The following is a 17,638-nucleotide window of genomic DNA, read 5'->3' as shown; positions in this document are numbered from 1 at the left end:
TTTCATTTTAAAAATAGAGCATTGTGCATATATGTTTTCATTTGTTTTTCCAATATTGCACTCTTTACTATATTTTTTTCTCTTTACAATTGTTTTTTCAAGTCAACTGTTTTCCAAGAATTCAGCAGTAACACAATTACTCATTCAATTATACTGAATTGCGTTGTATGTATCTATATATACCTACTTAATTTCCCACGACCGAGGCAAATACTGGATCTTCAGGATATTCTCCATTCTACTTTGGCGTTCGAGACTACAGCGCATGACCTTGAGTGTGCAGCGCTGATCACCAGGAACTGGCAGTTTGCTTCTATAAATGTATTTGTCTTCGACTTCAACATATTGATAGGTCTTCATATGTTGTTCGATAGTGTTGTGACTTTGTGCCTGACGGTGTGTAAAACCTGACCCATTTGACCATTCTCTGCTGTTCATAAACGTTGTGAGACTTTACCTATCATTGCGTGTGTCGTACTACCATTCATAAAATTATGCATTGTTTTCTTTTAAGTGACTCACAGTTTCTATCCCCATCATCATTTTATATTGCCTCTTACAATGATCCAGAGTTCACTTAATCTTTTTCTTTTTGATATGCATTGTTTTCATGTTTTTTTTTATGTTTTGATCGGCTGACGATGACCTGGACTATGATCGAAACCGGTCCCAATTCTAATTACTATTAAATAAGAATGTAATCACTACATTTCTTTCTCTTATGTATTGAATAGGTTGAACCTGTGCCTTTGCTGGCGGGACCTAGTGTTTAAGTGCACTGTGTCTTCTGGTACGGGCTAGAGCAATTTTGTTGCTTTCATTGATCTGTCTCAGCTTTATCCTTGGCTTTGACAAAATGAAAGTGACTGAGGTATGAGTGATGCTAGTAATACCATTCCTTATGCAGCCAGTCCCTGCTATGAATGGTGTGAAAATATTGCTCATAGGGTCAGTTGGTGCATGCATTTCAGTGGGCTTGGCAGACTGATGTGTAATAGCAACTTTTGGCTCGGTGAGGAAAGCAACGGGAAACTACCTCACTCCTCATTTCCCTAGTACGCCTCTTCAGTGATGCCTAGGCCATCTATGACAGCTGATGGCGTAACTGTTGAGGATCCAACCAGCCTTCGGGCTGAGGACTAAACACACACAGGTTGAACCTCTTTTTCAATTATTCAATTTTAATATTCAGTCAGGCTGTTATACTCGGTACACAGCAGTAATCCCATCTATAGAAGTTGAGCGGCAGTATAGGAGACAAAGAACGTCACCACAAACAATGGTCAATGTAATGTTATTGTTGATCAATGTTATGCGCTTTCAATATTGTAGGCCTTCACATTTAGTTTTCTTCCGACTCTGAAATGCCACTCTTATCATAGCCGGTACAGTAAAATTGAATAAAACATAAATGGTCGGAAATTGTATTCTCTATAACTTTTGTTATGTAGTACTTTTTCGATAGGACCAATAACATAGGTATTTAAAAATTAAATTTTAGGCACCTTCCCCTAAACTACAATTTCATACAGGGCGAATAAAATTGTTTATAAATTAGACTGTAGTTTCGTATTCCCCGGACTCTATATACCAATTTTCATTAAATTCTATTAACCCATTTTCTAGTGGCTCGGCGTTGATATGGACTTGGCAACAAAAATACAAATTCATGAATATCTGTGTTATCAAAGCCGGTATGGTAACAATGTATGACATAAATGATCGGAAATTTAATTTGGTAATACTTCAGTTATGTAGTATTTATCGACAGGACCACTAATAATATAAATATTTGAGAATTCAAGTTTAGGCCTTCCCCTGAACTACCATTTCACTCAGCGTGAGTAAAATGATTTATAGCGTAGATTGTAGTGGCTCACCCCCCGACTTCACATATCAATTTTCATTAAACTTTCTTCAGCCATTTTCTCGTTATACGTGTACATACATACAGACAGAAATTACGGAAAAGTAAAAGTGCATTTCCTTGTTACAATGGACATGACCGATACAGAAATACCATTCTTTTCAAATTCTGAGCAATGTACAGACAAAACTCATATATATAGATGTAATTGTGGGCGCCTTAAATAAGGAACAAAAGACAATACCATATCTTCTTAATGTGTGCGAATTGCCGGCCACTAACAATGTAACTGTAACGCAGTGTGTGATGGGCTCATTGAAATTACTGTCCAGCTCCATGGGTAAATTGTTAGCGTGCTGGCCTTTGGTCACAGGGGTCCCGGGTTCGATTCCCGGCAGGGTTGGGAATTTTAACCATAATTGGTTAATTCCGCTGGCTCCGGGGCTGGGTGTATGTGTCGTCTTCATCATCATTTCATCCTCATCACGACGCGCAGGTCGCCTACGAGTGTCAAATCGAAAGACCTGCACCTGGCGAGCCGAACTTGTCCTCGGACACTCCCGGCACTAAAAGCCATACGCCATTTCATTTCATTGAAATTATTATGGCCATCTGGAATCAAACACAACCGGCTACTTCTATTTGTTACCGATGCAGGTACTTGTATGGTAAAATCTGGACAAACACTGAAAGGCATTTTTCCTAACTTAATTCAAATAACTTGTTTGGCACATGCTCTTAATCGCATTGCTGAGACAATACACAATTCTTTCCCATTGGTATATTGATTTGTGGCCTGTTCAAATAGTTTGTTAAATCTCCTTCAAGAGTCAAGTTGTTTAGATCAACAGCACCCAATAGCCCACTTCCTCCTGAGCCAGTGTTAACACGATGGGGAACATAGTTGGATGCAGCTTTATATTATGCTCAACACATAGAAGTACCTCAAAGAGGTTGTTAATTCATTCTGTCAGGCATTGAGTTAGAAGAGAATCTTGTTTTTACAAATTACTGGAAGCTGTAGGAACTCCCTTAAAGGAAATACTGTTTTCGAAAAAACGATATCCAATCGAAATTCTGTTCCTGGTAGTATAGGACAAAAAGTGAAAGAAAAAATAAATTATGTAACTTCAAAAAATCCGGGTTATAAACAGTTGTGCGATATTCGAGACATTCTCGAAGGAAAACAGTCTGTCACACCAAGAGACTTGCCTCTTTCTGTGGAGCAGTTATCATTTAAATATGCCCCAATAACATCTAGTGATGTGGAAAGAAGTTTTTCATGTTACAAAAGTGTTTTGCGAGACAACAGACAATGTTTTTCAGTTGAAAATTTGTGCAAAGTGATGGTTGTGAACTGCAATTCATCACTCAGTACTGACAGCAGGCCCATTTCTGCTTCAACCTCGAAGGAATAAATGTAAGTTTATTATCATCAATACTAACCTGACTTGTCTACTGCCATTTTTTCATTTTAATAGTGCATATTTATTGGCATATTTTCATGTTTTTAAGTGCATATTTGCATGCATATTTCTTCGATTTTTGGGCCATGAACTTCCAAGCCTTAATAATCACTAACGTTCTAAGAAAACAAAACCTAAAAATTTCTTTTAAAACCAGTAACACCAACAAAAAATAATGAACTCACACACAATAAATACGGTAGTAGCAATAAATACAAAAATTCTGGGATATATAAGCTGGAATGCTAAGGAAGTGGATCAACTTACATTGAACAGATCGGTACAATCTTCTTAACAAGATATACAGAACACTGTAGCACTTTAAAATAGAATCGTTTCTCGGCCATAAGCAACCATCATAAAGACCATAATCACAGTTACAGCACAATAGATCAAGATCTAAAAATTCTACAGCATGAACAAAAAGGTCCACTACTCAATATTTTAGGGAATTTTCACATTATTATGGATCAGTACAAGAACTTACATGTGGTAAATGAAAAGAAAAAAAAAAAAAAGAACATAATAGGGAAACTTTCATTCCGATTATTTACAGGGAAAAAAACAAGATCTAAAGAATTCATGTCTACTACACTCCGTTTCAGTTACTACCCTGACACTCCCACAAGTCCCGCCCCATTTCTCCACTCCACTTCCTCCTAACAGCACCCCGCACACCTTGATTGCAGGAGCACGTCAATCGAGAGCTGGACTTTGCACATAGCAAACACAGGATGGTAAAGCGGGCCACGTAATGTATCTTATTTTAGTCATAAAAAAATTTGCCTTAAATGTTCCTGTTATTACAGTTTTTTAAATTCTTAATTTGGTTTCATTATCCAAATTACAGATTATGAAACACATGGTTCAACTTCACTAGCAACTCGCATAATGTCAGCCTGTGACTTAACACAATAATTGAGAGTAAACAGTATACAGATATATTTGAATTGCATCAAGAGGCAACAAGGAAATTACAGTAAAACAAAAAGACCTCTAGTACAAAAACTTGTATAAAGACCATCACCTCATATTTTAATTTCATCATGAATTTTAAAGAAAAACGTTTTTAACAAGCACTGTATAGAATCACGTGTAATGGTTTTTAGATTACTATAAAGTATTTTACTGAGAATCACCCTATATTGGGTCGAAACATGTCTAACTGAAAAGCTTATATTATCTAGATGTATATTATGTGTTGATCAGGAGAATAATTAAATACAATTTGACAATTTGTGAAAATACATACATGTGTATTACCAAGGTAACCTGTTTTGGGGCCCTCTCCATCAACATTTTAGATCTGGCAAACTTGCCGTGGAAATCTGTCACTAGGAATTTATTTCCAATTTGTCTTTTAATGTTAGTTCCTAGATGTCATATATTTAATACTAATATTCTCCATGTCTTGAGTGCTTAGCTCCTACCTTTCAAATACTTCATATTGTATTTCTTCAAGTGGGCACAATTAGTGCTATGCTGTTCCTGTTTGTGCTGCTCTCTGCGGCAGTCGGTGTAACTTGCCGGCGCTGTCTCTAACCAATCAGCGCACGGCTTCACCTTGGCCCGGCCAACGAATTCTTGTGAGCTTTTGGCCGCCATGGATCATCGTTCTACTACGATGAAGGAAGGATGTGTTTTGAGCAGACGCTACATCCTGGCTTCGGCTTGGAACGTGCATCCAGGCTAGTTTGTTCCAGTGAGAGGGTGTTTTCACTCTCAGATTATTTTTTTTCTTGTTTGGAAATCGTCCTCACATTCTTTTGGATTTGTAATGAATTAAGCCTAGATAAGCACATCTACGCGAGTATGGAATATGTGCTAACGTGTTACTGCAAGTTTGGAGGTGAATCTGCAAGTTTTCTTTGTGCTTTTAATTTTATATTTTCTTCAGAGACAGTGAAAGATGATTTTAGGAAATATCCACTCTTCAGGATCTTTCGTGTGTTTGGTACCTTAAAAAATTGTGTCCATTGTCCTATCTTGTTATTTTCTTATTCTTATTAGAAGTAATTTGTGAAATCTGGTTTTATATTGTAAATTTAATGTATATCTCCTAAAAGGTATTGAGTTATATAGCTAATGTTAATTATGTTATATCCACAAAGGGTGTTCAGAAAATTTTATTATAATTTTTTAATTGTTTTATTTTTTTATTTTTTCCCCCTATTGTGTAACTTAAAGAAATTACGCCTATGGAAGGTTTAATGACCATGCGAGTTCCAAAATTTTGGTCCAATTCCTTTCTTAAAATCTACTTCCTGCTCCACTTCAAATTTTATTTTAACTTGTAATTTTGAGTTTTTCTATATTTCTGATTCTCTTTTGTTCTCCCCTTGTAAACTACTATTGTTGTGTCTTAATTTCGGGATTGGTCAATTCCTTTTGCTTATGACGTATGTACGTTGCCATGGGGATGGGTAGCAATGGTGATGATTGTTGATTAATTGTTGATGGACCTGGTTTTTTTCTTCTTTTTTTTTCTGTAATGGTCTTGCATCTTGATGGAGTATTGTCAATTTATCTTCCCCCCTTTCAGTTACCTTATGAATTTTTCTTACCTGACTAGTGTTTGATTTCTCTGTCTTTGGGACAGGTTATGTAATTAATGTTAATTCTGTCTTGTGAGTTAGAAATTTGATTCACTTGCAGAAACTCCCTGGACGATACTTATCCTGACGAAGTGAAACTAAATTAATTTTTGAAAAAATTACTTCCCCTTGAAAGTACCTTCCGAGTTGAATGAGGAAAAGCATGAAGTTACTCAGACATCACAAAAGTTTTTTTAAAGTTACTGTAATTGTAATAATTATAATCTTTTCTTTTCTTTCTTTGATCGGCCGGCCGCGTTTAAGGTTAATTCAATTTTACTGATCAGTTAATTTAACTTTGCTTTTAAAGGTTATATATTTTACCCTCAGGAGGATGATTTATCTGTTAATAATATTAATTTTAACTTGTTTTCTGAATTAAATTTAGTTTTATTTTCTTTAAATGTGTGTTGTTTCTCTTCAGTTAACTCTTATAAATTCGATAGCATGATAGGTTTCATTTTGATGCACGGATTATTTGTGACACCCCCACCTGCTTAACCCGCCAGTGGTCGCTAGATTGAAAGTAACATGAGTGGTCGGCGTTGAGCAAAATGCTCATGGTATGATATGACGTGTTTACACAATAAATACCAACAAATTCCAAGTGTACATGAATTAACACATTAAATGAACATAAGAATAGATCTCAAATGGTTATAAAGAACATTAAATATTACAAATAGTAATAAATCTTAACTCTGCAAATAACCTCACCCCTTGTGGGTGGGGTTAACTTCCAATAAGTAACCAGGAGAACGTGATTCTCTACAGAGCGCATCCCCAGGTGGCGGATAGGGGGCCCCTACAGAATGTAGGGCTGGTTGAAATAACCAATACAACCCGCGGACCAATGGGTTGCCCAATTCCTGGGGGTTTTAAAATGCTGGGACACCCTCTCTCCAGGGGTCATAAATATGGAGGGCTTTTGCCCTGGGTTAAGGGTGAAGACCTCTTCGGCATCTACGGCGGAGAAGATGGACTTCGGTACGGTGGAGATGGCGGAAGAGGCAACCCATCCTTCTGGTGTATACAGATGGAACCTACTGCCTTGTAGGATGAGGAAGGCATCCTCAAAGGCTAAGGGAGTAAACCCTAAAAGAAAATCCTCTTATGCGTTAGGCCTAGCAAGTCAGCAGGAGAGTAATGAGTACAGTCGCTTTCAATAAGAAAAAAAAAAAAAGCCTCAGAAAGAAGATTATAGACCGGACGGACACATCCTCTCAGACAAATATAAAGTATGATGACCGTAAGGCTGATGATATACACTGTCCTGAAAGGAAACCCCAAATAAAAAAGAGACCCAAATACCGAATTGTTAATATGAACATTCTATCATTAACTGGAAAGGTAGAAGAACTCCTAGACATGATGGATAGAAGAAAAATATCAATATTGGGATTAAGTGAGACCAACTGGAAAGGGAATTGGAAGTAAGACACTTCGTGGAGGATATAAATTATACTAGAGTGGACAGGAGAAGGTAGCGAAAAATCATGTTGGATTCTTAATTAACGAAGGGGCTGATGCTACAGCTGAAGTTATCTACAAAAGTGATAGAATCATTAAAATGTTCATGAAACTGGAGAACACTAAGTATACCGTCATACAAGTGTATGCCCCACAGACAGGCTGCAGTGAGGAAGTCAAAGAGAAATTTCGGCAAGACCTGGAAGATACAGTTAATGAGTAAATTATTATTATTATTATTATTATTAGTAAATTATTATTATTATTATTATTAGTAGTAGTAGTAGTAGTAGTAGTAGTAGTAGTAGTAGTAGTAGTAGTAGTAGTAGTAGTATTGTACCGGGTGGTACACCTCCACGCCGCTAATTTAAATGCGCGCCAGTTAAAACTCCTCTGCTGGAGGAAGTCTGAACTTTATTGACGGTATTAATTTTCTACCTTCTCAGAAGATGTCACTACCTGTAAATTTTGGAGTTTTAGAACTGTGTCACTTTTGATGTGTTTTTGTTTCGCTTGAAGTAAGAAGTGTGAACTTTCTCTTCTAGAGGACACTACTGAAGATCTACAATAGTGCAACCTAGTGCGGAGTCAAAGAACTATTTTTTTGGAGAAAATTTAATTTCAAGAGTTTGTTCTTTGTTAAATTTCTTTCTGTCATTGTTTAAGTTGGCAATATTTACCCCTTTCTTCCCCTTGTTATGAATGTATCCAATCCCGAATTTCTTCTATTAATTTCTGACCAATCTGGTGTATCTTCCCCCAACTTGAATCTGTTGCGGGGTCCTACCCAATAAAGAGTTTGTGGGAGGGTGTTTTCTTTCCCCTAACGCCTAGAACCTTCCGCGAGAGGATATAAACTGCTGATTTTCGGGTCTCCGGGCCACTTCTGTTCCATCTTTCAGTGCGTAAGGTACACAGCAGGGGGCGGGAAGCGCCTCTTTCTTCTCCAGCCGTTCAACACAAGGTAATGGCCAATTAATAACTTCTTTCGTTGCTAGATCAGCAGTTTAACTCTCGGGGCGGGTTCTAGGCCTTCCACCATGTAACTTTCCTTTAAAATGTAAAAACTACTGGTATCTATTCTATCTTTCAAACGACATATCGGGATAGAGAGTGCTTAACCCTCTCGAGCTCCCACTCACATCGTCTTGAGGTGAACTTATTTTTCTCAACCAATTCTTCCGTAATGTAATGTAAATTGTTATTAAGTCACCTCTGTAGTATGGGATTAGCCCTTGTATTAATGGCCTAGTGCCAAGTAGGTCTTAAGCAAAGTGTATTAGGAGTGCAAATTCGCCTCCTCTCAAATTGTATTTTAGAGGTCATGTATTAACTTTCTTGTCATTTAACAGACCTCAGTAGGTTGGGTATTTTACCCCTGTGTATATGGCCTTTGAGGACAGCTTAAAGGTGGAGTTCGGAGTGGCCTATGATAGGCTTGTATTTTAAGGGGAAGTTGCCCTTTATTGAAAATTGTGTCTCTGCCTCAAGGAGGCTTTTGGGTGTAATTGGAAGCAAATGTTTCTGGCATGTTTGGGGGTTTTCGGCCCCTTTGTTGTATGGTGTTCATTGTAAGGTTGGGCTCTTTGCTCAAGAATTATGTTTCTGACTTTTGAAGCCCCAAATGGGGTACCTATGTAAATGTATTTTTCAATCGTGTTTCGGCTACTAAGTACCTGTTCTATTTGTTGTTACCTAATTTTGCAAAGAAAATATAACCTTGTTAAATTTTAAAATTAATTTCACTTTAGTAGCTTGAGACCTATTCACCACCCAGCACCTTCTTTCATGCATAACTACCACCAAAAACGGTAACAATTATTATCATTATCATTATCATTATTATTGGAGATCTAAAGGTGCAAGTTGGGGTAGACAGACTTGGGTACGAGCACATCATTGGTTCACATGGATTTGGACAAATTAATCCAGAAGGAGAACAACTATTAGATCTATGCAGAAGAAATGATCTTATAATAAAAAATACATTATTCAAAAAAAAAGAGACAGTCACAGAGTAACAAGGTACAGTTGGGATGGCCAGTATAAAACACTGATTGACTACGTAATCACGAATAAAGATGGTGGCAGATACATCACAAATGTAAAGGTCATCCCTAGTGAAAGCATGGACAGTGACCACAGATTGTTGGTAGTAGACTTCAAACATAAGACTAATGAAACCAAGGGTTAAAACTTGGAAGCTGCAAGAAGTCCAAGTAAAGGAAGAATACAAACTAAGGATTCAACAGAGTTTGCTGAAGGGTGAAGTAACCAATGTTAATGAAGAGTGGAAAGCCTTCAAAGACACATTTGTGGGAGAAGCCAAAAACCTATGTGGAGTTACAAGTTCTATCAAAAGAAAAAAGGAGACACCATGGTGGAATGATAGAGTGAAAACAGCGGTGAAAGAAAGAAAGAAACCAAATAAAGAAGGGACCGGAAAGGAAAAACAAAAACAGGGACAAGAACGAAATGAACAAGAAATACAAAGACTTCAAGCAGTATACACGAACCAGAAACTTGCTGTAAAGAACAGTGTAAGGGAAGAAAAAGAGAAGAAATGGAATGAGTTTGCAGACAAACTGGAACAGGACAGTAGAGGAAATATGAAATTGCTATACAGAGTAGTGAAAAACAAACGCGAAGGGATCAAGAGACCATTAAAGCAATAGAACATGATGATGGAACTCTGGCACAAGAAGAGGGAGAAATTAAACAAAAACTCAAGATCTATTTCGAAAAGGTGCTGAATGGAGATAGAGAAAACATAACGACAGAGCAGAGCCAAGTCAAGGAACCACAACTGAACCACCAATTACATAGCTTGAGGTTGAAAATGCGCTCAAGAGCATGAAGAAAGGAAAGGCAGTGGGCATAGATGAACTAAGTGCAGATATGCTGAAAGCAGTGAGAATTCCAGGAATCCAATGGCTCTACAGACTGCTTAACAAGATTTGGGAGGAAAATACTATTCCTGAGGACTGGAAGATGGGCATCATTGTACCTCTGTTAAAGGAAGGAAGCCGACGAAAATGTACTAATTATCGTGGTATCACACTACTGTCTCATGTCCTGAAAATATTGGACAAAATAATAGAGACCAGAATCAGAGATATTGTTGAACCAATTTTAGAAGAAGAACAGTATGGTTCCAGATCAGGAAGGTCAACTACAGACCTTATATTTGCAATTAGGATGCCAATGGAAAAATACTGGGAGAAGAACAAGCCTTTATTTCTAATAATTTTGGACATTGAGAAAGCATACGACAGTGTACCAAGGGAAAGAATTTGGCAATGCATAAAAGAACTTCAAGTGCGAGACAGCCTCACAGACAAAGTGAAAATGTTGTATAGTGGGAATAGAAGTTGTATTCAAGAAGGATGTGGTTTGTCGGACTGGTTTGAAACAAAGAGAGGAGTGCAGCAGGGCAGCTCATTGTCACCACTTTTATTTATTATTGTGATGGATGTAGTAATGAAATCTATTAAAAGGAAAGAACATGGAGATATCAAAGCCTTCACATTTGCAGATGATGTTGTAATCTGGAGTGACTCAGAAGAGAAATTGGGAGAGAAAATACAAAGCTGGAATGAGGAGTTTAAGAAATATGGTTTAAACATCAGCAAGACCAAGACGGTGGTGATGAAAGTGTATGGGGAAGGAGCAGAACCAATAGTCATGTTAAATGAAGCCCAACTGGACAGCGTTCCAGTTTTCAAATACTTGGGTAGCAACCTAGCAAAACATGAGGTGAACGATCGAATCAATAAGGCACCACAATTTTACCACAAGGTAAGACACCTGCTGTGGGATGAGCAAATACCCATGAAAACAAAAATGACATTGTACAAGTCCTATTATACACCAATTCTTACATACAGTCTCGAAACTACAACACTGACCAATAGAGATAATTCCAAACTTCAGGCAGCTGAAATGAAATTCCTATGCACTATGATCGAGAAAATCAGGAAAGACAAGATTAGGAATGAGAAATTAGAGAAGAAGTAGGAATAGATGATTCTCTCCTCAATAAGATTCAGAAATCAAGACTGAAGTGGTTGGTCACATGAAGAGGATGCCAGTAAACAGAACTGCAAGGAAGGAATTTGACAGAAAAGTAGAAGGAAGACGACCCATGGGAAGGCCACGAAGGAGGGGGGGTGTGCGTGCGTGCGCGTGTGTGTGTGTAAACTTGTCCTGTTCAATGTTGTCTGGAATTTTATAAAAGGTTTGATGTGCTCTCCTTACATCCTGCATTTATAATATTTCACACTGGTATGCTGATGTATCCCCATGCTTGAACAGCTGTCGAACTGGAAACAGACTTGAATATTGAGAAAAGAGCCGTTCCAATAGGAAGAAAACTTAGATAATTAATTAACATATTCATGTACAGCATTTCCTTAAACATATAATTACCAAATGATTTATAGGCCATTCAAGGAAATCATTTCTGCTTGTGGCCATATGAAGCAACTACTTTTGACATTTACTTACACATAACACATCACAGTGTAACATGCGGTTTACAGATACGCTGCTAATGAAGTTCTTGTTATTTCCGTGCAGTGAAACAGCGCAAAGCAACTGGCTTACTACGGTTTCTTTTTTGTTTCACGGCTGTGTGCAAAAGCTCAGAATTAACGTCTACGGAGAAAAAACGCTGGGAAAACAGCTTTTTTCAGACAATGAACGTACTGTGTATTAAACTAGTTTTGCACTTGCAAACCACCTTAGGTAATTGCGCTTGGTAAGAATGCACCAAGTTCTGCTTCTTTATGATGAAAACTGATTCACTCAGTTTTGCTTTGCAATCAGAAGTTAATACACATACTTTTGCATCTCTAGGCTGTTTTCCAGATGTGTTTTAGAACAGACAGAAGCAGTTTTGCTTGTGTTTTTACGGCCTAATCAACAGATGGCAACGTAGAGAACAAAATAGTAGCAACAACTCATTTTCGAGAAAAAGTGGATTTACTGCAGTTTGCTTCTGGACGCCTGAAGTCTAGATGCCTCAAAATGTGTTTTCAGCTCCAGCCACTGAAATAGAAATCCGATGTTGTGTGATATCAATTTAGTGTTAACCCGGATTTAATGCGCAAAATTTCAAATCTCAAAAATTATTCCGTAACAGTAACAAAATTTGACATTCAATTTAGCATTAGGGTAAAACCAGCATGTAGCGTTAAGAAAATGATGAAATTCTCAGGTATCCATTTCTGTTGTTTTTCTTGCTTCCAAATTTGGCCAACTGTAGACCGTGTGAAACTTCATGCTTTCTGGCCAGTCTTCTTTTCCCTTCCCAGAACTTCTTCATTCGTTCACTCCTTATTTTTCTCTGCTCCTCAGATATTACAAATTTGGGCCTGTTCTTCCGCTGCTCTTCATGGAATTTGTGGTCATCTACTCAAGTTCTGAACTTCTTTCTGCTGAGGATCAATTCTGGTGTTATTTTAGTTTCTTCTGCATCCTGTTTAACCTCCTCCACCCATTTCGTTGTTCTCGTCAATCCAATTATATATTTGAATATTCTTTTAGTCAGGTGGTTGTCATCCATTCTGACGAGATGTCCGTAAAATTTCAGTCTTCGTTTTCGCATTTTGTCCATGATCTTTTCGGAATACTTGTTAGAGATCCTCATTTCTCCTTTTCCTCCATGTCCCATCCATCATTTTCTGAGGACCAAGAATTTTCCTCAGAATTTTCCTTTCCTTCTCGATTTCTTTCAGTTCCCCTTTTTTATTTAAGATGAGGCATTCTGAACCATACAGCCCCTCTGGTTTTACAACAATGTTGTAGTGTTTAATTTTGGCTTTGTAGGATTGTACCTGCTCTGTGTCAGTCTGTAGGCCAGTTCCAATTTTTTAGCTCTTTCCTTCTTTGCCTCCTTGTCTAGTCCGTTGGATGGGATCAATTCTCCCAAATACTTAAACTTTCCTACTCTTGTAATTTTTCTGCACTTGAAGCCAGCAGCAGAATTTACCAAGAACTGGCGCTTAGTGCTTCAGCGAAATGTCAGTCTCATGTAAACATCCGACCTCACCCAGCAACTAGTGAGCATAGCCAAAGACTGACATAAAAGGTGACTGCTCAAACAAACATGCCGCTTCGCTTGCTTGTACCAAGGCCATCTCCGAAAGTAGGACCTTGCGTAGGGATGTTGCGATACCCCATACAATACAACATTCCAATTTTGATACTCTAATCTTTAAAAAAATCAATTCTCCAATAATACTGGAAGTGTTTATTGATACCAAGAGTATCCTTCAACGTCAAGAATTTCATGTTAGGTCCGTATTGAATCGATTTTCTCAAAGTAGTAAATTAAATTAGGTGGATCCCTATATTTTAATTTACTACTTCGTGGACCAAGAGTATCGTTCAATATCTGCAGTACTGTGATGTATGAACAATATTTTCAAGTCAGTGATGCTCGCTGTTGATGAACTTTGTCACAAAAATTTAAATTAATGAATTTCTTATTATTTCTTATTCATCCATTCCCTTTTCCAGATTCTCTTTGGGTAGGGTAGAGTACCAAAGCCCTCCACCTTACTCGATCTTTCCATCACTCCTCTTCTAGTACTGTACTTTATTGGTATCGACTCTTCTATTTGCAATACAGCCCACAACAGAGCTCCTCCATCTCATTCTAAGCCATCCCCTAGGCCTCCTTGCGGTCTCTGTATCCATGAATGTTCTCTATGGTATTTCCTCTCCTGGCATTCTCATGTGTCGAAACAATTTTAGCTTTGCTATATCAATCTCTTCTTGAAGTTTACATACTCCCACGCTTCTCCTTATTTCCTCATTTTGTATTCTATCTCGTCCTGTCTTTCCCTGCAAGCTCCTCAAGAACCTCATTTCAGCTGCTTGTATCTTACCTTGGATACGCTTAGTCAAGGTCCAGGCTGCTGAAGCATAGTTCATTATAGGTTTATAATAGGACAAGTATATAAAACTTTCTTGCACTTCATTGGCACATCTTTGTTCCACACAATGTGTGTCACACACTGGTAGAAACTTGCAGACTACTGTATTCTTAAATCAATTTCTCCATCCAAATTTCCATCTTGTGACATCATGCTGCCCAAATATTTAAAAATGTTCACTACTTCAAGAGGTTCATTTCCTATTTTTATCACTCCCCTGGATTTTCTATTACTTCTCTGTTATATTTTGTATAGTAAAACTAAGGTATATCAGATATAAGTTATTGAAAAATAGGTATCTGTAACAGTTATGCATACCTCTTAGACAGAACTAATGTTACCAGAGATATCTGAAATGCGGAACAATCATGTGGAAAAAAAATCCCTCGTAAATTATGACCTAAAAATAGCTCTGAAGAATTTCCATTATGTTTAGCTCACAAGGAATAAACAGAAATACTGTTAAGACGGTGAGGATGTAATTAATAGGGTAAAAAAATGTCACCAGAATAAGAATGCATTGTTTTGCTTGTTCGAAGCTTATGTAACTAGATGCAGATTATGAAGAAGATGAGTATACTGATGGAAAAATTATTTAATGAACATCACTCGCGTAGAAAGTTCTTTAAGGGCAAAACCTGCATTACTGTTTTAATTAATCCTTTTAATGTGAAAGTGGAGTACACATACAGAATTTTGTAATTTTATACAATATATCAAACATGTAACAAATTTTTTGAATTTGATGAAGAGGATTGATTCCTCTTTAGAAAACACAGTTGTGTTATACACCAATACTGTTATGAGAATGATATGTAAATCTTTTTGTTATTTCTGTATGAGAAATACAATCACCCAGTCTTGTTCCTGCTTTCTTTTCAAATATACCAGCAGCAGATGAGTAGACCTGAACACTGTCCTCACACTGAGCTCGCCATCACTATACCCAATGACAAGCATTATAAATTGGAAGACACTGAGCAAGCAATACTATCACATACCTGTAAAGTTCAGTAACTGCTGAAGGCCCTCTCCAAGCCACATAGACCATCCCATTGTCCTCTTCATCACAGGGATAAGGCACTTCCAAGTCCACAGATTCTGTAAGCGCAGGAACTGGCGACTGCCAAGGCCTAGTGAAGGGACCACGGCTTCCCTGAGTGATTGCCACAAAGTGTTACAACAAATTTTAAGTGTATAACGACCTTCAACTCCACCACTTTGACCTCAAATGGATTCCCTAGTTAAAATAGATCTACATTTCAATGTGTGAATCAAAATCTTTGGTAAGACTAATCAGAGATGTGCCCCAGTTTTATTGTCGTGCCATAACTCAAAACCAGCAATCACATTTTCTGAGAAAAATTAATTCACTCTGTATAATGAAAGTTCAATGTAGTGACTACCATATCCTCATATCATCTGCGAAACAAGCAACTTATCCATTAACAGCAAGGCAATCTTGACAAAAACCAGGTCTTTGCTAACAGTAGCTGTTAACTCTCAGTCAACGAGAAGCCAGTATTCATTCCTCTATTTTTACTAGTACTGAAGCAACTGTGCAAAGAAGAAAATGTTTGTTACAGAATTTCAAAAAAATATATCACTATCTCAAACACTACCAAGGAAGACAATGAAGATCCATCTATTACAAACAAGATTCTCAGTCTTCTTCTTCTTCCTCCTCCTAGCATTTTCCCGCTGGTGCAGGGTTTCTCAGATTCTCAAGATTCTCAGTGACTGTAATCAATGCTGTGATGAAATGAAATAGCATACGGCTTTTAGTGCCGGGAGTGTCCAAGGACAAATTCGGCTCTCCAGATGCACGTCTTTCGATTTGACACCCGTAAGCGACCTGCGCGTCATTATGAGGATGAAATGATGATGAAGACGACACATACACCCAGCCCCCGTGCCAGCTAAATTAACCAATTAAGGTTAAAATCCCCCACCCTACCGGGAATCGAACCCGGGACTCCTGTGACCAAAGGCCAGCACGCTAACCATTTAGCCATGGAGCCGGACAATGCTGTGATAATGGTGTACATCAGTTTCATGCGATGTACCATGTCCCCTATTTTGCTGATATTTCTTAAACCCACGATTGATTCCTGATCATACCAGGAATAATATATTATACCACATGTAAAATTTACAATAAGAAGAAAATATTGAAAATAGAATTCATTTTAAAGAGACAACTTGTAAAGGATACTGGACATGAGCCTGCCACATTTTACATTCTTGAGCATATATATCTCAAAATTATATCTCATGTAGCTCCATTTGATAGAGGGTTATATATATATATATATATATATATATATATGAAAATCACAACAAGTAATGGGCAATTCTTTGTAAGCAAAATAATGGTAAATCTAAACCAACACTGACTATCTGCATATAGTGCATTTCAAAAGTGTTTAAATAAAGTGTGATTTGGTGAGAGCAAAAGCTCTGGTGCAGAATGAGTTATAGAGTATCATTTATTTGTAGAGTATTTAAAAAAAAAATAAAGAAACATTATTATGGAAGCTACACTTTGTGATGGTATATACAGGATGGTTGGAAACAATGTGAACTGGGTATATAAGCATAAGAGGATTTGGTATACTGATAAATAATTTGAAAGAAATAAGATCACAGCAGCTAATTCTGTTACCCTAAAGTTGAGAGAGTCAACTCAGCTATGTATCTTGGTATAGTATTAGACTCAACACTTTCCTAGAAAAGCCATACTGATTATGCAATCAGCAAAATTACCCCTTTGATAGGAATAACGCACACATTCAGATACAGTAATTTCCCTCACCAACAATTGAAGTGTATATATTATACAATGCATACCTGCCAACTTTTATAAATAAAAAATAGGAAGATGTTTTAATTCTTGGATTTCATCAAGTGTATTGCGCCACAGTCTCGGTAAAAAGAGGACAAGATAAAAGGCATACATATCTACAGTTACAATGTGAATTAACCATTACATTTAAAATCTTAAACTAAGAAAACAAAAACGATTGCAAGGAAACGTACCTAATAATCATTCTCATTTATGACACATACATACGAATAGTAACATTTAGACAGATAAGTCAAGAACTGACTACAACTTACCAAATGGTGAAGAATATACACATGTAGGTGATAGAGACTGCTGTGTTTACTTGTTTAGCATTGAACTGGCAGCTAACTTTGCCCTCTTCAACAATGCACTGTCATACTGCTCCTCATAACACTTTCCACTTAGACTTGATTTGACAACCAATAGTTTACTGAGATTTTCGTCATTCATAG

At 37.4% G+C, this 17,638-nt stretch overlaps 1 protein-coding gene across 1 annotated transcript in view; it reads right to left on the bottom strand.

The window, feature by feature from the left end:
* The window catches only part of LOC136872570 (uncharacterized protein C05D11.1), a 318,276-nt gene that overhangs the window by 236,973 nt on the left and 63,665 nt on the right, over positions 1 to 17,638 (bottom strand). Inside the window, exon 6 of the mRNA XM_067146371.2 lies at positions 15,340 to 15,494. Within this exon, the coding sequence (XP_067002472.2) occupies positions 15,340 to 15,494 (155 nt within the window). The remainder of the gene's footprint in view (positions 1 to 15,339; positions 15,495 to 17,638) is intronic.

This window comes from Anabrus simplex, chromosome 4, assembly GCF_040414725.1.
Source record: "Anabrus simplex isolate iqAnaSimp1 chromosome 4, ASM4041472v1, whole genome shotgun sequence".
NCBI lineage: Eukaryota > Metazoa > Arthropoda > Insecta > Orthoptera > Tettigoniidae > Anabrus > Anabrus simplex.
Note: the sequence above shows the minus strand (reverse complement) of the source record. Positions and strands in the feature narration are given on the sequence as shown.